General features: G+C 32.3%; 1 protein-coding gene across 6 annotated transcripts in view; it reads right to left on the bottom strand.

The window, feature by feature from the left end:
• The window catches only part of TBCK (TBC1 domain containing kinase), a 205,471-nt gene that overhangs the window by 107,424 nt on the left and 76,606 nt on the right, over positions 1–21,441 (bottom strand). For all 6 annotated transcript variants that reach the window (XM_002924293.4, XM_019804927.2, XM_019804928.2 and 3 more), the window contains 8 exons: positions 19,565–19,614; positions 19,251–19,380; positions 18,161–18,259; positions 16,438–16,500; positions 15,821–15,947; positions 14,586–14,636; positions 12,990–13,073; positions 4,027–4,112 (listed from right to left, as the gene is read on the bottom strand). In XM_002924293.4, coding sequence (XP_002924339.1) covers positions 4,027–4,112; positions 12,990–13,073; positions 14,586–14,636; positions 15,821–15,947; positions 16,438–16,500; positions 18,161–18,259; positions 19,251–19,380; positions 19,565–19,614 — 690 coding nt within the window. The remainder of the gene's footprint in view (positions 1–4,026; positions 4,113–12,989; positions 13,074–14,585; positions 14,637–15,820; positions 15,948–16,437; positions 16,501–18,160; positions 18,260–19,250; positions 19,381–19,564; positions 19,615–21,441) is intronic.

Genomic DNA, 21,441 nt, shown 5'->3' with positions numbered 1-21,441 from the left:
ATCACATGCTTTTCACCACTATTCACTGCCAACAATCTCTTCATTAAAAATATCATATCTGCTTTCAAAATGAAGTTCAAGAATAGTCTCCACATTTGCATATTATCTACAGATTGAGAAACAGGCCAACAAAATACAACAAACCAAAAAGAATCAAGATAAAAGATTTCAAAAATAACAATCTTCTTTTAACATTTTAACTTTGTTAAATACCTTTCATTTTGTTTTTCTCTGAGACAGGACAATAGCTGAACAAAGCAAATTTTCTCCAGGTTAAGATATATTCTACTTTCCCTCATTTTTCTTTGTTCACTCTGGGATTCTCAATAGTGAAAGAACTATTCTCTAGAGGCTGTCTGGAAATACACGTAGAGTCACTTTTCAGAAACATATGCCAGCATTTAATTGTCATCATAATTAGGACATTACTACAGGCAATCAGTGGATGGGGGCCAGTGAGGCTCAGCATTTGCCACGTACTAGACATTCTCATCACACAACGCACTGTCCACCATCCCACATGACTTACAGATATCTCATAAGATTAATCACAGTACATAAATAAATCAACATTACTTCATAATAATACCAGTATTAAAGAACTTTTACAAGAAATTACACAAAAATGCCCCATTAATTATAGGAGGGGGGTCATAATAAAGAGGGAAGCATAAATCAAAGATAGCATATATAAATTACTGAATTATCAAATAATTAACTCTATATAGTAGCACATTTAACAAACTCCAATGTACTCCCCATTCAGATTTAACAGAGATTAACACTTTGTGACAACTGTTTTGGAAATTTTTAAAATCAAAATAATACATTATCAATAGAATGGAAGGCCCCTTTGTACCACTCCTCAATTCTAATTTTCTTTTTTAAATATTATGTTTTGTACTTTCTGTAACTTCTGTAAAAATTCCTTCCTATATGTAAATAATGAATATGACACTCCATACTTAGGTCTTCTAGTCAATCTAGAAGTTATTTTATTTATTATTTTTTTTAAAGATTTTATTTATTTGACAGAGATAGAGACAGCCAGTGAGAGAGGGAACACAAGCAGGGGGAGTGGGAGAGGAAGAAGCAGGCTCATAGCGGAGGAGCCTGATGTGGGGCTCGATCCCATAACGCCAGGATCACGCCCTGAGCCGAAGGCAGACGCCCAACCGCTGTGCCACCCAGGCACCCCTAGAAGTTATTTTTATGTATCATATGAAGTTGGCTTTGATTCCCACCTCTCCTCCATGTAGTTACCCAATTGCATCAGGGCCATTTATTCAACAATCCATTCTTTTCTAATTGATTTATAGAGCCATTTCTGACACATACCAAAATCTACTTATAGGTAGGTCTGTTCTGTGGTTTTTGTTTTACTAGTTTATATTAATATCACTGCATTAGTTTTCTTTTGGTTAATATCTGCCTGACTTACATTTTTTATCTCCTTTTTTGACTAACATCCTTAATTTTTTATCTCTTATAAATAGCATACAGATGGATTTTTTTAAATGCCTGAAATCTTCCTTTATTAGGCAATCTAATTAGCTTACATTCTTTCTATGATCTTTTTATGTTTTTACAGGATTGGTTGACTTTTCTTTATTCCATACCCCTACACCCTCCAATGATTTAGAAGTTCTACATTCTCCTTCTATTCACTAAATCATTACCATTAAAATTTTAATATGCACCCTATATTTCTGCATTTCTTGTGAGTGGAGACACTGACTGCTCTTTGCTCTGGATTGTATTTCCCAAGGCTGTGTTTATACAAACACATTAGAAAGTGTATGCGTGGTTAGAAAACCAACACAAAGATGCTAGCGTTCCTGCTGCTTGCTGTGCTATGAGTGATAACCTCCTTTGTCTCTGACCCAGGAGTCTTGGGTTTTCTGCCAGCGCTCATGAAACCGTAACAGGCTCATTTATTAGCTTTTAAGTAAAGTGTAATCAAATCCCAGATCTGAAAAGATTCCTGACTTAATGCCCAAGCATAATGAATATATTTATTTCCCCCTCATATAACACAAAAACATTACAACACTTTCAAGCTGAGTTCTTACCTGCTCTTATCTTTTATAATATTGTTAGCTAAAATTTCATTTCCATTCAGCGATTAGCCTTTTCCAAATTAATTTTATGTATAAATATTTAATAGCCATTGTTTAATTAGATTTATAAGCTTGTGAAGATTAGATGAGTGGTTTATTTAAAAAGGGTGGGGCAGTGCTTGGCACACAGTAAGCACTTAATATATGTTTGCATTATTACGTTTTAACTATGTTTTTTGCTCGCCCTCCTATACATACTCATTTAGAGTTCAATTTTTCTGATTAAAGCAAATATGTTATATATTTTCTTTCTTAATACTATCTATATTTATGAATATGTCTAAAATTTTTATCAGTCTGTCTTGATAATTCCATACATATTTTTCTGCATAAATGTTTTTTGTCAATCTACAACACTGCCTGATCCAACGTCGTTTTCTGTTTACTACTGAGCACAACTAGGTGCTTTCAAGAGAGTTCTTTGAAAATAATTATCCCTTCTTTTAGTCCGTGTCTTAGCTATTAGCATTTTTTCCCTCAAATATCTTATTCCATTACCAAATTGTCAGTCAGCTCCTCTATAATTTTTTCAACTCCAGCCATAATATTTAATGTAGTTTTGTCTTATATCTCCCATAATGTGAAGCAAGAAAGATGGGGTTATATAAAAATGAATACTTAATATGATAATATGTATACTGGTTATTTTTTTTTTTTACAAGGTCTTTTATCTCCATATAATTATAGGGCTTGTCCTTATTTTGTTTCCCAATCTGTACAAATTCTTTTTGGAGCCCTCACTGAACAAACCACGTACTCAAATAAAGGGTATTTCTCCAGAAGCCTAGAAACAAACGGCACTGTAAATGTTAAGGATGGTTAGTTACTACAGGCCTGATCACATCACTGAGTTATATATAGCACAAAACAAAGAGCAGTGAACCAGGAGTAAGTACACCTATGTTTTAGTCTCTTATTCTCCCAATGGAAGATGAACTAGACTTGGGGCAGAGGGTTGTCAAATGATGTGGGTTAAAATTTTAGTTCTGTGACTAATTAGTTTTGTTATCTTCTCAAACACTATATTCCTCAATTAAATGCTGAAATTATCTGCTTCATATGCCTTGCAGGTTTGTTTTGAGAATCAAATGAAATAATGTTTACAAAAGTATTTTTAAACTTCAAAGCATTCTGCAAGTATTTAAACTATAAGTATTATTGTTAACACTTCAAATACATTAGTTGAGTGTTAATATAAACATTTTTCATCTTTAATCTTACCATCAATAAACTGGTCCCTGAATATGAGTCTTAAGCGGAAAGGCATGATCAGGAAACAAAGAAAGTTAAGATGGAATAAGGAGAACTCTATCTCAAAAATGTTTTTTGGGGGTTTATAAAAAGCTATGATACTGTACTCCAAAACACTTCTAAAAGAGGTTTGACTGCATGTCACACACCACAGATGAGTAACAGGCTAACCATGGCTAAACTTTAAGAGTCAACTCTGACTTTTGGGTTGACATGGACTATTAAGAAGCTAATGAAGTAATCCAAAATCTGGCAAAGCTTCTGAGGTTAATATATCAAGAAAAACACAGAAGCAGCTACTTAAAAATTCACTAAAGTTCAAATTTCCTACTTCTTCAAAACCAGGCCTGAATATCTTAAAATCCAAGTGAAAACCCTTACAGCACAGTTTAAAACAACACTCAAACTAAAGGGTTTTTCAAAAAATTTGATAGTGCCCAAAAAATAAAATAAAATTACATACCTCCCCTTTACTTAAGTGAGAATATGGAAGGTAATCACACAAACTTTATAAGAGAAGGCTATAATTAGTAACGGGAACTGGTTGATACATGGACTTCTTATGACAACACAACTTTAAAAACAGTACTTTTTTGCGCTACCAATTTTTGCTTTGCATTTTACCTCAGGTTCTATTAATGTACCAAGTACTTACATCTGGGATAAATCCAATCTCATTGAGATGATTGCTCAGCTCTGGATCATGGAATGCAATCATCTGTGAGAATACGGTCAGATACTCTGAAATGAAAATAAAGTTTAAGACAACTATCATTTTTACATAGTACTTGAAATAAAGACATTAAATTCATATATAAATCAGATTTTTTAAAAGTTTTTTTGGTTTGTTTTTTGTTTAATTTTATTTATTGGTCAGAGAGAGAGTGAGAGAGAGAGAGAGAGCACAAACAAGGGGACCGGCAGGCAGAGGGAGAAGCAGGCTCCCTGCTGAGCAAGGAGCCCAATGTGGGACTTGATCCCAGGACCATGACCTGAGCCAAAGGCAGACACCCAACTGACTGAGCCACTCAGACGTCCCTCATATAAATTGGTTTTATTTACATTTTGAATGATATTTAATTTCTTCATGAAGAAAATATACTTTAGTAGGTAATTTTCTGTTTTATTACCATTTTAATCACTTACTACTAATTGTTAAACATACCAAAAAGCTATGGCACAACTTATTTTCTACTTTCTGAACTATCAGTTGGTTCATTTCTTGAATTACAGATTACTCACATGACATTTTCCTATTAAATTCAACATACATTTTCTCATAATATTAAATCTGTCTTGCATTTATTGTATATTCAGAAAGTGGAATAGATACTTAAATAAGGGACAACACTTCATAAGCAATCACAAGTAGAATAATTATGCTTTAATTTTGTTTATATATACATATATAGGCATTTGTTCCAGTTCCAATGTATTTCCATCTAAGGCTCTACATTTACCATATTTAGGAAAAAGAATTAACAAAACCTTAATCAGAAAATAGGCACACAGTAGGCAATTAAAAATATCTGTTGTTGATTCTAATCTTATTGTAATTCACAAAGTTGAGTTAAAATATGAGGAATATTCCCTTATTTTTCCCATTTTTTCAACAAACTGCTTTTCTTGTCAATTTGCTATGTTCTAACCTGAACAAGATTCTGGCAACCATCAACTCAAGGGTAAGTAAACTATATTTTTACAAAGCAAAGAGACAAAATTAACACATGTTTTAGGGAGCTTAACTTTTTTTTTCTTTTTGAGATTAAAATGACAATAACTCGATAAAATGAATAGAATTCTGCCTTACTTAAATCTAATGGTTACTATGAAGATAAATAATAATAAAGGACTGAACAAATATGACTTATTTTTTGCAGTTAAGAACAGAGGGCTTGTGGAGGTTTCATGATGTATTTAGGATTATTCTCCAGTTTATGACATAGCCAGGCTCATAATTTAGGTTTTCAGATTCCTACTGGTGGTTTTTCTCCTGTGCCAAAAAGAAGCATATTTCAAAAGAGCAGAAAGTGTGAGTTGTAGGAATACTGGAGAATGTGGTAAGAAAAATTCCAAGTTATCTGTGTCTTTCTGAAGGAAGACAGACATTCATTATTTCCCAGGGATTCCCCTGGAAATGGTATGGAAGATGCTGAGGAATTCAGCATGATGACGGAATGAGGCATTTGTAATTCTGAGAAGAGAAAAATAGACAGATGGGAAATTTTTAAGCTTGTTTTCAACTGCAGTTTTGTTATGTGAATAAACTGTACCTCGTTTATATTTTGTTCAAAACAACAGTTCTTTTAAGAAAACAAGAACTACATAAAATCACATTTTAAAACTCTGGTAAATCAATCATCAAAACTGTTTTCCTTTATCAAATAAGGTCAATAGTTGAACTACTAATATTGCTATTTCTGAGCCATTTCCCCTATTCAAATCTACACTGTGGCTAGTACATCCAAAATCTTTTAAAAAAATGACAATGACCCAATGAACGTTTTCACTTAATAGCTTCAACCCCTTCTTCCAACAGAGTAGCAGATCAAAATTATTTGGTGAAAATAACCTCTAAAAATAATGTCTGCTTTTTTTTTTTTTTTTTAGTTTTTAAAGTACCTTATTTTTAATATTTCCAGAAATAGTACTAAGTCCTTGACAATCTGTTAGTATAAGCAGCCTTCCCTTCTTTTCCTCAATGACAACTTTGCTTCTGTTGAGTGTTTTATGTAAGTGATGAATCACTAAATTCTACTCCTGAAACTAATATCACAGTATGTGTTAACTAACTGGATGGAATTTAAGGAAAAACTTGAAACAAAAACAACAAAAAACAAAACTTTGCTTCTAATGACGACAATGTATTTTATAATTATTTACCTATAAGCAATGTTACATATTTTACAAAGAGGAGCACCGAGAAGCACCAAAAAGAAAAAACGAGGCAGTGCTGTATTCAAGACCATGATAAAGCTGAATTCTGGATCTAATTTGATCTTTTACCCATGGGTTTTGGGTAAAGAACAGGCATTTGATTAATACTTTTTTTTTTTTAAAGATTTTATTTATTTATTCGACAGAGATAGAGACAGCCAGCGAGAGAGGGAACACAAGCAGGGGGAGTGGGAGAGGAAGAAGCAGGCTCATAGCCGAGGAGCCTGATATGGGGCTCGATCCCATAACGCCGGGATCACGCCCCGAGCCGAAGGCAGACACTTAACCGCTTTGCCACCCAGGTGCCCCTAATACTTTTCTTGATTTGATGTTTACTCTATAGCAACAAAATTCATTCTATCTATCCACTGTCTCATCTTTTCCTCTAAGAACAAGAAAAATACAATTCACATCAGCTTTAAGAGTTACAGATTGACCTAGTTCTTATGTTCCATAGATGAGAGAAATCATATGATAATTGTCTTTCTCTGCTTGACTTATTTCACTTAGCATTATCTCCTCCAGTGCTGTCCATGTTGCAGCAAATGTTGAGAATTCGTTCTTTCTGATAGCTGAGTAATATTCCATTGTATATATGGACCACTCACTGTATCTATCACATATATCTAGTATTGCCCTCATAATGTCCTATTATGATTATTTATTTACAGTTCAATCATCTTATGGCCAGAAACCATGTCTTTTTAATGTTGTCTTCATAAGAAAGAAAGAAAGAAAGAAAGAAAGAAAGATGCTTCATAAAAAAAAAAAAAGAGTTACAGATTGAGGGGCGCCTGGGTGGCACAGCGGTTAAGCATCTGCCTTCGGCTCAGGGCATGATCCCGGCGTTATGGAATCGAGCCCCACATCAGGCTCCTCCGCTAGGAGCCTGCTTCTTCCTCTCCCACTCCCCACTGCTTGTGTTCCCTCTCTCGCTGGCTGTCTCTATCTCTGTCAAATAGATAAATAAAATCTTAAAAAAAAAAAAGAGTTACAGATTGAGGTGAAAGGTCTGATTGCAATGCCTCAGGGGGACTTCTGGGTTTAACTTTCATTTTTTTTCTACTTCTTATTAGCAATAGTATGTTTACAGTCCTAATTTACCTAGAAGCTAGAGGTATGTAACACCAGTAATCATAAGCATTCAACTATATGTTGATGAAAGCATATAGTTATTAACTTTTAAAAAGTGTACTTCATTTTAAACTAGAAAATCATGCCTCAGGCAGTTCCCCACAGCTATGCTCCAGTTTACTAAATATCCTTCTTATGTGAGCCTGATAAAAGATAATTACTATGTGATATTACATAGCTAAGTAAGGATGGACTGAAGAAACCTAATCCACACTGAAAACATATTCCTTACATTCTGTCAAAAATCCATAATGGATTTATGATACATGATATGTGTTGTGACTGCATATATATACATTTATATACATATATATACACATATAAAATACACACAGATACATATGTATTTTTATAAAATATACACAAATAAATATGCATTTATACATTATTATATATTACATATCATCTCATGGAAATATGTCATAAGGCTGGCAAAAGTTTTGGTTGCTCTGGACTGGCTTTGGAATGAGATATACTATGGTTTGTTATATTCAGACAAATTTCTTTAAAGGTGGGATATGGTGGAACTGATGAAGTCAGCGCTATGTGATACTTCAAGTTATTTAAAAAATGTACTTAAAAGTTCCCTAGAGTAAATTTTTAAAAATTGAAATGCATATGTCCTTTGATTTATAAATCAACCTCAGATAATTTAGGATAGTACAGAAAAACAAACCAGTAGTCAATATAAAGCAAAGAATTTCAAGGATATTACTGCTGACTCCTAAAGTGTTCACAGAACATCTTAATTGTGATTGCTAATAATGAAGATATACATCTAGAGCCATAATATGACCCCTAAATAGTATTTTCTAACAAACAGGTGACTATGTAAGCATAAATGTTATCTTATTCTTTAAAAAGAAAATCAAGATATTTATGAAAATTCCCCTTAGACTTCAAGTGAAGTTTAACATTGCACTACTGCACAAAATCATGTCTAATATATATATTTTTGTGTTTTAATGAAACTTTATACCTTCTAATTTTTTGCAATGAGATATAAAATAAAAATAGTCTTTTTCCCTTTTAATCCCTCCAAATCAAAAATTCTTATACCTCTCCTATAAAACAATTTCTTAATTTATTACATACATTGAAATGACAGTGTAAGGATTTTGTATGACACTATCATATTTTTGTGCAGCTGTTTATAAATAAGTCATCTGTTTGTTTTCAAAAACAACTTCATAAAATGGATACAATATGAAATTTCAGAAAGTTCCCACACGTGGGTATCCTTATTTTTTCCTTTCTGGCTAGTCTTTCTTCTTTGTCTTAAATGGGATAAGGAGAAGATGAAGAATGATAGGGGACAGATTTAAAGCAAAAGATTTCCTCTGCTCACAAATCAAAAATGGCATTCTCAGTTCTGAAAGTTCTACAACTATTTGTTATTTTCCGTTAGGCTGCTAGTTTACCTTGAAGATGCTAAGTGTAGATAAATATGCAGTCATAAATCTCTTGTCAACTAAAATGTGCCCGAGATAATTCACCTGGTGACATTTTGACTCAGAGCACTCAAAAGAAGCCAAAGTTATTTTACTGCAAATGAACCCAAATTAGATTATCTCCCATTACAAAGTTTGCCAGTTGTAAAATTTGGCCTGCTGTCTAAAACCACAAGAACAAGCATCAACCTTTATGTTGAAAAGAAAAGAGGTGGGTCCAAAAGAAGAGAAAGATAATTTTTAGGCCTACACTTGTCAGCTATTTTCTTTTTGGCTCACATACCCTGCTCTGGTAAATCTACAAACAAACTCACTCAACAGTTTTCATAATATTTCTAGTAAAGGCAGAACATTTTCAGTCTCAGGAAAAATATCCTTAGTCACATGATGTAAGACATTCTTGAAAACAGCAAGGCCGTAAGTTCAATGTATTTCCTACTATCTCCCAATATCCTATCATTAAAGCCATCCATGACAAAGATGTATATTCAACCCCAAACAAGCAATGCACTGTTTTTCCAAATGCATGACCCTTTTGGTGAAATTGCATATTCTCCCTCTCTCTTATTGTTTGATGAGAAAGGAGATTTATATTATACTCCCATTTTGACAGCTGGCCTTTAGTCTATCTTCCTTCCTTCTTCTCGCCTAAAAACGTATTGAATGTCTATGTGCAGTGTGACCATACATCCTGGTTACATGGAGAGTTCCAGTTGCCACCTGAAGGCTCAGTGTCTGGTGCAGTTAGTGTGTCTTTTAAACTCTGAAAAATATCCCAGTTTAGTTATATAGCCATCCAAGCTATGTGATGCATTACAATGCTAGAGACATTACAGAGAAGAAGGTATCATCCTTTTCCCAAAGGATTTAGAAACATTTACAGGAAAACAGAATACTGGGAGATTTTTCATGCAATTTTATTTCCTGGGTTTATATGGTATTTCTCTCTCCCTTTCCCTTTCTGACTTGTAGGAACCACATCTTCCAATGGTCCAAGTGTGAATATGCCTTAGTTTTATAAACAGTACAAGAATGTTTAAAGTTGTAGCAAAATTCCAATGGCTGTTTTGGTGAACAACACACAGCAGAATGACTTTGAAGTATAGTTTAAAAGTTTACAGGCCAGTTTTCTAGGTTATTCTTTCATAATTGCAAAATGACATAAAAGGTATAGTTGGGTTTTCCACAAAGGATTAGTCCCATTCTTAATAATTAAATGGCTGCCTCTCTTCACTGGCCTAAAGCTACCTTTTTTCTCTCTTCAATAGCCTTAAATGTCTGTCCTGCAAGTTATAAGCCTGTTTTCCAATATCTCTGCAACTCTAACCAATCTATCCCTTTCAGATCCCTCCACCTTTTTTAATCCAACTGGTACTCTAAGGCTCTAAGAGTAATTTTAAGAATCTTAATTCAGGGGTCCAACCCTGGGCTGTTTAACCAATCTATTTTTTTTTTTAAATTCCTGTGTATTGATTCTTTATCAACTCAATAGTAACATTACTGGGGATAATTTGACAGTGCCAAAAATGATAAAGAATATTCATTTAAGCTAGAAGTAAATTTTTTATCTTCTTAAAAATGTCTGCAGGTAACAAGTTAATAGGATCATGGTAAACAAATAAACAAAACAGGATATCTTGACTAAACAGATAATTTTTGTCTCTTCTGTAAAAGGCAAAGCATTTTAGAGTCTTATGAGTACGTAAATACTGTATTTTATGAAAAACTTTAAAATAAAAAACTTCCAAGTTCTATTAGTATATAATTAGAAAAACAAATATTTTTTTCCAAATAATATTTAAAATTGCCATCTAATATAGAAACTTTTGGTTTCTGTAGAGAGAATTCAGTGACTCAATGAATATGCAATTCTGTAATCAGCTGTTGAGCTGATTGGTTTCATGTGACATAGGACTACTCCAAATCTTGTGGGGGAGGGGAGGACAAACAAAGAAGAAAAACAATAAAACGAGAGCTGAATATTTCTCATTCTAAGCCTAAAATAAACATTTTGAAAAAAAATAAACCATTGTTCTTCCATAAACTTTAGTAACCAATAGTCAGCATACTGTTTCACCTCCTAATTTAGCTCTTATTATTGGGATTTCACGCATCAGATTTGACTACTGGTTATTTTATCAACCTATTTTGGACTTTTTTTTTTTTTACTGTAGTTCTCTTCCTTGTTCTGTCTTAAGGATATCTTTCTCCCTTTCTGTCAAGCAAATTCATCAATAAATATCCCCTCTTTCATGAAACCTTTCTAGACATGGTAGCTCTTCCCTTTGCTACCAAAAAGAAAATTTGAAAAAAACCCCCACAGAATAACTTCCCCAACTTCATCCTCTGTGCTAATATAGTTGTATGTATACTTATTTCATTGACTTATAAGTAGTTATTTTCATATTTATTTCCTATATTGGGCTATGAAATCCCTTGGAAAAGGACTGTTATTTACCTTAGGAACTTCTATTAAGTAGTGGCTGGCAGAGAGTCAGTGCTGAAAGACTACATTAACTGAAACTGCTTTTTTTTTCTTTTTCTTTTTTTTGAAACTGCTTTTTTTTTTTTCTTATACAACATATGGCCAATACAAAAATGTACAAATAGACACCTTGTTTATTGTTTCTTGGGAAAATATACATGCTACATTTTTCATCATAATATTAAAGAACAATTCATTGTAGCTTTGAAAAGTTTTAAAATTAGTTACCAGTTCAAGATTTCAAACACAAATCTACAGAAATTATAAGTGACAAAATTATTAATATTGACAAAAATAAGCTTTAAGTAATTTTATAGTATTTTAATTACAATATGAGAAAATTATTAACACAAAAATAAAATTTAAATAATTGTGTAGTCTTTTAATTACAATATTAAATATTAAAATATATTACTGATTAATCTAACAAACTAAGAGTGGTTTTGGCCTTTCTAAGTCCTTCCAAATTCATGTTGTGGATACTATGGTTTCTCTTGTACTTATATGAAACAAGATCTTGTCTTGTTTATTAGTATAATAAGCCTTTTTAAAGTGTATTTAAAAAGTTTGCAGCTAAAAAGTATAAAAACCTCATTTTTTTCAAGTTGGAAATTCATTATCAATATAAAATATACACACTCATCTGTATTATAAAACAATTACTAGAAAAATGAAACTAAATTTCCAGCGGTAAATCATTTCTGTATTTTGAAACAGGAATCAATGCAGAACCAAAAGGAAGGTGAACGTAATAGAAGGTAAGTAATACAGCCCTCTGACAGCTAGCCAATTCATCTTATAGGTTCTGTTTTAGTTGCTTTTTTTTGAGGATTCTCCAAACATCTTCATCTTTCTTAAAGTATAAGAATCTGGCTAGGCACTGTGCTTTAATAGAGGCCTGATAAATTTGGGAAAAGATTATTTCCAGGCTTTATATACGAAAGTTCAGTTAATATTATGGGTTCATGTTACCTTTAAAATAACAGCATTATTTCTGACTTCATTAAGATTAAAGAATCACTCTTTTTGATGCACAAATACTTATCTGAATATTTTCTACCTTTCATCTTTTCAGTTTGTTTTGGTCACTATTTGACAAATTATTTGCATCGTATAGTATCTGAAATCTCTTGGTATCAATCAAGGTGCTATTAAATCCACTCATTTTGGATTTTGCTGGAATCTTAAAGAGTATACTGCTAAGTCTATAATACACATCACTGATAAAGGTAATAGGGAAACTATGAATAAGTATGGATTACATCTCAATAAGATACAAGATACACTCTTACAATACCTAACTTCATAAATTCTCAGAAGTTGACATTACATGACTCTTGAAGTTGGATGGCTTTACTAAATTAACATAAAAGCAAAAAGGAACCTCCTTCCTATAAAATATATTTGTCTTTGGTTATAGTAGTCATTAGAAAAATACCATAATTCTTTATGGACTTGGAAGAAACACTAAACCTAATGGTCTCTTATCGGATTTTAGTGATGGGTTATTATCATATTATATTGGGTCCCAATCATAAATTTAATTTAGTATTGGTTACTTTTGACATAAGCACTTTCTCTGTAAAAAGACAAATAAAGACATTTGCTTACCTTGTATTACATGTGAGTTGTCTTTCAAGAAGAAGTTATACAGGTATTTGGGGATAAAAGCAGACATACATGCATAAGCCAAGGCTAAGAACGAATAAGGCAAAGATAAACAGCAAATTAGTTAATGGGGTAAATGGTCAGAAGTCACTCTGCACATAATCCTTGAATCTACTATTAAACAAGAGTCATGTTAACAATTGATAGAAACACAGAATTAACCGGGAAAGAACCCTCTTATCCTTTAAAACAGAAAATATTTTGGACCACAAAAGATAACCATCCTAGTAATTTTTCAGTTTCGAGTAAGTGTGGCAATCATTATCCCACAACAATAAAAACTTTTATTAGCAGAACTTTATACTTAAAAAAATCTAAATTTGGTCATTATTTTTTTTAAAGATTTTATTTATTTATTTGACAGAGATAGAGACAGCCAGCGAGAGAGGGAACACAAGCAGGGAGAGTGGGAGAGGAAGAAGCAGGCTCCCAGCCAAGGAGCCCGATGTGGGACTCAATCCCAGAACGCCGGGATCACGCCCTAAGCCGAAGGCAGACGCTTAACGACTGCGCTACCCAGGCGCCCCTAAATTTTGTCATTATTAATGAGCCATACAGACCTCAAGATCCTTAATTTTTGTTGATACAAACAAAAGAGTCTGAGAACTTTGGATTTAGGAGCTCTGGTCATATATTGTTCTTTCAAACACAGATCTCTTTTTATTCTTGGATCAGTGTGTGTAATAATAGACTATGCTTAACTAAACATAGCAAAATCTCTAGTCTAGATTAATGAGTATTGATGTCAGACAACAGTGCATTTTAAAAATCACTCAAATAGTGAATTTTTAGCTCTCTGGGATTATGCTATCTCTACTCAATTCCTGAAATCTTTGTAAATTCTGACATGAAATAGAATTTGAAAATGATGGAGATCCAAGATGGAGATTTCTAGAGATTCATGCTAAATAGGGCAGCAGTCTCTAGATGTGATATCATTAGTGATTAGAGTCAATTAAATTTAACAATTTTTTTTTAAAAACCTACTATAAAAGAGGCATTATAAGAGGGGGACAGAAAATAAAAAACCTGTCATTAAAAAAAGCTACTAACCAAAGAAAGGGTTACTATGTTAGTATACAAATAACTAAAATATAAAACATACACAAGATAAATTTCCAGAAATACAAGGTGCTGTATGGGTTCAACAGGGAGAATAAGAAAAGTCTTCATTAAGGAATGATTAAAATGATCAGCTTTGGAGATACAAGACCACTGTTTAGAAAGAACAAATAGACTAAAGCTAGTCTCTAAAGAAGTCAAAATTTTTTTCAAAGTTTCATTAAATGATCACCAAAGAAGATGAACTCATATTCAGATTCTCCCTAAATTTCTAGACACTGCCTCATTACAACTGAAACTCTAGTAATAAATTAATCTTTTACATCCTCTAAAATGTGTCTAACAGATTATTTCACAGAAATTTACAGACTAGGAAGAGATCAAGAACCTTAAAACAAAAACTAAAACCTTCCTTGTTTGAAAATAATATTTTAGAAAAATATGTACAATGATTATTTAAATGATAAATAGGCTTACCTTCATTATTGAAATTTAAATATAGGAATGGAGCACAAAGTGAATCAAGACCTGATGGGAAGAGGTTGTGGGGAAAGAATTCAGTAAATATAAATCAGTATAAGTGTATATACATTCAGTTCCCTGCATTACTTCTATATAGATTAAGTACTACAAATATTACTCATCCAGAAATATATTACATCAAGGGGGTAGTGTGAGGAGTAATTGATAATGACTGGCACATAGTAAATGCCCAATACAAATCAGGTTTGTTATTATTATCAATATTATTATGAGTTCAAGAGAGAAAAAGAGTAATCGAAAAATGTAAAATTGATAGAAGGCTTGGACTATAGTCTCATCTCTGACCCTGTGTGATCTTGGCAATCATTTTAACATCTCCAAGCATGTTTCCTTATCCTGGAGATGGAAATTTGTCTTACAAGTTTCTCTGGGATGATGAAAAGCAATCTTTCAAAAATTGTAAAGTAAAATACAAATATGTTACATATTTCTTTTACTGATAACAATCCTATTCATATGTTGTCATGTTGAAGGAAGGTACATAAATCTATCTATAATTGTTAGGAAGATATGGAACTCTAAAAGGGACAAGGCTATGAAAAATAATAGCTTCGTTTTAAGTTTGGCCAGAAATTGAGATTTAAAACATAAAAAGTCCCGTCATAACAGCAAATTAAAAAATAGAACTGGGAAGAATGGGCATCTCATTCATGAATTTATCAGCGACTACAAAAATAATAATGAGAAGGGCTAAAAATCAAGGATATGGAACACTAAAGTTATTTAATAAAAGAGAGATAATAAAAATATGCAGTTTAGGGTGGTATCCCATTCTCCAATTCCTAATAGCCATGATAACCAAGTTGTAAATCATTAAATGACAAGAATATCAACTAGCCCCAAATTATTTATGGTACAATACTATTTTATTATTTGCATAAGCATTAAAAAAGGTATCCCCAAAGATTACAACAGCCAACATATTCTTCCTACTTTCCTAATCAACATTATGGTAAATTGTTTCATTAAATATCATGCATTTAAATGACGTCCACTAGGCATTTAGACAAAGTTTAAAAAATGTTCTCTCAAAAAATGGATAACCAATAACAGCTTTCCTCAAAGCCAAGGATATTTTGATATTTCATTTTAATTTTTTAAATTGTTAGTCAAGCAATATGCTCCTAATACTTCACAAAGAATCTTAATAATTGGGGGAAAAATGTTACCTTGCCAATACACAAGATCAGGATGAGACACGACCCAGGCTTTTAATACACGCCGAAATTTTGCATGACCTTCTGGTGATGATAACAGTTCATCATACTGATGGCACCGAGGAATATCCACTTCTATCTGTAAAACAGCAGAACACTAAGGTGGAACTGGAACAGAGTGACCTCCAATAAAGCTCAGGATAAGGAAAAGGAAAGAGTGTATCTTGGATTTCAGAATAGACCATCGACATAATCCTTGTGTCTGAAGTGTTTAAATTTTATATTAGTCATCTGGAAACACCAAAAAAGTTGTATGTATACTTAAACAAAAAAGCAGACCATTTCTATTGAAAAGGTATATATTAATATAGTTTTCAAAAAACCTTCTTTTGCAACCTGGTCTAAATAAAGGGAAAACTCTTCAAATAAAAAAGTACAATTATTACAAAAAGTTACTTGATCTAAACTCCTTTAAGGAACAATTCTAACTAACTTGTGAGTAAAATAAGAGTTATGCTTACTCTAATACCATATACATGTTTCATGATCAAGAAAATTCCTCCTGCCTTTCTAAAATTTAAAGATTTGGCAGAATTATCTTAGGCTGTTTAAGAAAATCTAAATCATACTTGTCTATCTGTAGGAATTGGAGTATCTTTATCAATTGCATCATACTTGGCATGAATAGCCCCCTGCAAAAAATAAGAGAAGATATATTAATTTATCATATCCTTAATAAATTATTGACTTAGACAAAATAACAGTTCTTAGAAACATCTATCTTGAAAACACACCCAATTATAGACAGGAATATTCAAACCCAAAGCATGCTCTTAGAAAAATTCTTCACATCTTTGACAATTTGTGATGAAAGTCTGTGACAATTTACCATTTTGCTAAGGCAGTTATTTGATTACATGCACAGGAAGACAAATATGTGAAAAGAGTCACTTAGCTAATGAGTATGCTTAGTTAATCTCGCAGCCCCCACAACACAACACAACACAACACAGCCTTGTTGTGCTCTATTCATTGTTATCTTACACATAGTAAGTTTCATGAAGAAATTAAAAAAAATGGGGGGTCATCTCTTGAGAAATTTTCCTGTTAAATTGGAAATGAAAGCAAAAATAAAATAAAATTGTTTAAAGGAGTTCAGCACCAGGAGGAAGAGGTTTGGGATAAATTAAAGAATGAAATTCCATGTGAAATCCCTGATGGAATCATTAAGGGATTAAAGAGATCATCTACATTTTTCATTTATACCACTACAGAAGGAATGACTGAATAAACTACTTCAAATTTTGATCATGTTCTATAGGATCAAGCATAGAACAGTTCTTAATTCTCTGGTTTACGGTAATGGTAGAGAAAGAGCTAGGAATTTGGAGTCAATCTCTGATATTACACGCTATTATCAACATCTCTGGTACTTCTACTCTATGAGACATTTGGACAACCTGACCTTGGAAGTCCTCTTGAATTTTAGCATTATATGGTTCTATAATTCTTTATTATCATATGGTAGGAATAATAGGCATTCTTATTAAGCAACCAACCAAACTCAAAGATAGTTATAGACTTCCACCAAAGAAATCAGTAATAAAGGAAAGGAATTCTTTCAGTAGAGAGTTAAAAGGAATAAAAATACTTGGGAGAATTCATACACAAAAAAATTGGTGATGGATATCCATAAGATATCTATAAGAGAATATAGGAAGGCAGGATGACAAAGAAATTGACAGAAAATGAAAAAAAATTGGCAATGATTTGGCCCATTATCATGATTGCTGTCACCAAAGTCTCTGTTAGTACTGCAAGTCACTCTACTAATGTGACACCTTGCCTCTTCTCACTGCCACAGATAAGGTATTATAGAAGACAAAGCAGAGATTTCTCCTGGCAGCATGGCTCTGGTAAGATAGATGTGCCAAAAGGCACTAAATTATATTAATGATTTTTGACAAGGTTCAAATTAGAGTGGAATACTTCTCCTTATAAATAAGCAGTCCTATTTCTAAATGAACATACTTTATAAGCAGGGCTATATACTTATAACTGATATATATTAAAATATTCCTATTTTAAAATGAATAATCAAGATAATTTCTGAGTCCCATTAAATGAAATTTTAAATAGCATAAATCTAACAAGACTTCAATTATATTTTTTTATTCTATTTGTCCATTCCTTTCCTCTATTTCTTTCACTAAAAATTGGCAAATAATCTTAATACTCAAATTTTACACAACACAATTGTTGTTTTCTAACAACTTTGAAAATATATATTCAGAAAGTACTTTCCTTCCTTCTTAACACTACTGAACGTTCTTAACCTCTTTTCATTCTTACCTCAACTCCCAGAAGGGCAGCCCAGGTTAAACCTCTCATAAGAGGAGGAATGTCAACTCTTGCTTCTTTCCAGATTTGATTTTTTTTATATGGATAAGCCTATAGGTAAAAAAAGATATGAAAAATATATCAAATTACCAAGTGTATTCTTTTAATCTAAACAGTTATGAATATACCAGTAATAAAGTTGAAGGTGACCTGCCATACATTTCCAAGTACCTGAAATTATTTTACCTAATGTTATTAATACATATTAAGTTAGTAATGGAATAGTTCCCTAGCCTCTATTAATCTTATAATCAAAGAGAGGAGCTGAATCTACTGTTTTTATCATTCCTCTCTATTTTGTGGTCTGGAAGAATTATGAATGAATCCATGGAGAATAATATTACAAACCTCGTGTGGGTTAAATAACATATAAAACTTTGTAAAATATCTAGTGATATAGAAAGTATCCAATAAATGTAAGTTACTGTTATGGTTACTTCTGTAAGCTTGCATGTAAATTTGTCTTTTTATAAATTTATGCTTTAGGAGGGATTTCTAGAAGAGAATTAAAAGGACACAAGGTACAGATGTTGTTAAAGGCTCTTAATACAAAATTTAAAATAGCTTTATAGAATGTTTTAACCAATTTACACTTACTCCAGGAGAATGAGAGTTCCAATCTCAATATACATTTACTCACTTTGCTAATTCAATATGGAAAAAAAGTGTATTTCTTTCAATCCTAGTAAGGATACATATTTTGAATAGATTTACTGACTAGTTGTATTTCTATTATGTTTTTTACCCATTTCTCTGTTTCAGTGATAGTCCTTTTCCCTATTGATTTTTAAGTGTTTTTTAAATGGCAAGGATATTAAATATCTTTTGTCTAATGTGATTTTGCATAGATTCCTTCATCTTGTTTTTACTTTTTAATTTTATTTATTATTAACATGTATCATTTTTATTATTAATCAGATAAAATAGGTCATAAGAATTAATGTTCTCATGACATCAAGATTCCCTAAGAATTACCAATGAAATTAAAAAAAAAAAAAAGATCATATATGGACTCTTTACACCTTACACTTTAGAATCCTACCTTTAGCAGCCTGTCAAAGAGAATGATTCTGTTTAGCTGGTACTCTGTGTCCCTCTCTCGGATGATTAAAGGGAGAGTGGCAGCTGCAGACAACTCATTATTGCTGTTTGAATGAGGTAAATTGGACTGGCTATAAAAGAAAAACAAAAGCAGAAAAACTGAAAAAAAATGTATAAAATTTTTAAAAAACCCACATTTTTGTATTCTATTTAGGAAACAATTTTCAAAAAAAATATGCAAGCTTCTTATGTATCCAATAGAAACAGAAAAGAAAAATAATGGTAAAAAGAATATATATATCTATATATACTCACTCATCTTCAAGTAGTGGGTAAAATGCTTCTCCACCAACATCTTTTAATCTCTGAATTTAAAGAGAAAATATTTATGATATTTAAGATCTGAGACAGAAACACTAATCTTTATTTAAAAGGAAAAATGATGTAAAATTATATATTTATAAAGATACTAAGAAAACTACAAAATAGAATTTAAAATTCATTTATTGCAAACATGCAAATACACCATGCATCCAGTGATTAAGCTTAGCTGTAAAGAATATTCTGTTTTTTTGATTTTTTATCTTCAGGCATTTCTCATAAACGTTAGGCACCTATTATGATAGTTTACCAACCACAATGCATAATTTCTAAAATTAGTATAAAATTGAATAAATGGATAAAACATTTTTAAATTATGTGAGGATTATATTTAAAAAGTACTTTTTAATACATATCCCTTAATTTAAAACTTCAGTCCAATTTATTTTTGCCTTGACATTAATACAAACTAAGACAAAAGTAAGGTGCTAAGACAAAACTAAGACATTAAGACAAATTAAGACAAAATAAAAGGATTCAAAATAATTTCTCACATACTTTGAGCATGCACAACTCAAATAGCTGGTAAATCAGCTGACAAAATTCAACTTTCTTCATTATTTTTTTCACAAACTTATTATAATAAATGCTACTCCAAATAATAACATTGCCAGGATTATAGATATTCTTCAAAAACATAAGAAGGTAGGCAATAGTAGAGTAAAATCTTAGATATGTCCTAAGTAGGGTGATTAAAGTTAATGCCATCTTGCCTGCTGCTCTGCTCTTCAGTTCAATTTCCAACTTGAAGGCACAGTATCTGCTCCTGTGAGGACTGACACAGAAGTTCAAGCTCTGTGTGTAGCCAGCATTGATCTTCTGTTGATTAGAGTTATTGTGTACTCACCCGTGTGAGTTAGCCTCAGAATTTTTATTTTTATTTACTTATTTATTTTTTAAAGATTTTATTTATTTATTCAACAGAGATAGAGACAGCCAGCGAGAGAGGGAACACAAGCAGGGGGAGTGGGAGAGGAAGAAGCAGGCTCCCAGCGGAGGAGCCTGATGTGGGGCTCGATCCCATAACGCCGGGATCACGCCCTGAGCCAAAGGCAGACGCTCAACCGCTGTGCCACCCAGGCGCCCCTAGCCTCAGAATTTTTAAAAGCCAAAGAAAAATCTTTTACCCATAACTGAGAATTTGGTAAACACTGATTCTATGCCTGGCTTTTCTCTAAAATTTGATGTGCTCTAGATTTATCCCACTTTGACTCTAAACTTTAAAGTGTTTCTTTTATGGATTAAAATTCTAAGTAGAAAAATAAGATTTTCTCAAATTTTACCTCATTATTAATATGCACATTGTTTTAAAATTTGGGTTTTACTGTCCCAAAAGTCATAGATATTATAAGTAACTTTTCTGCTTTTTTTTGAATTAAAAATTTAGCATATTAAAAGTACAAAAAGGGTAAAAATACAGAGAAGTAGAAGGAAAAAATATTATTTGGTTTCCCTGTTATTTTAAAAATCAGCAACATTAACATTTTTTTCTTAATAATTATAGCAAAAAGTATTTTAAATTTCAAAAGTGAAAATGTAAGGTCATTGAGAAAGTAAAATTGAAGCCTTGTATTCACTTAACTTATGTTCATATTCTTTGGATTATATTTAAGTTAAAGAAGCAAATTAAGGGGCGCCTGGGTGGCACAGCGGTTTAAGCGTCTGCCTTCAGCTCAGGGCGTGGTCCCGGCGTTATGGGATCGAGCCCCATCAGGCTCCTCCTCTATGAGCCTGCTTCTTCCTCTCCCACTCCCCCCTGCTTGTGTTCCCTCTCTCGCTGGCTGTCTCTATCTCTGTCAAATAAATAAATA

This window comes from Ailuropoda melanoleuca, chromosome 11 (assembly GCF_002007445.2).
Source record: "Ailuropoda melanoleuca isolate Jingjing chromosome 11, ASM200744v2, whole genome shotgun sequence".
Lineage (NCBI taxonomy): Eukaryota > Metazoa > Chordata > Mammalia > Carnivora > Ursidae > Ailuropoda > Ailuropoda melanoleuca.
Note: the sequence above shows the minus strand (reverse complement) of the source record. Positions and strands in the feature narration are given on the sequence as shown.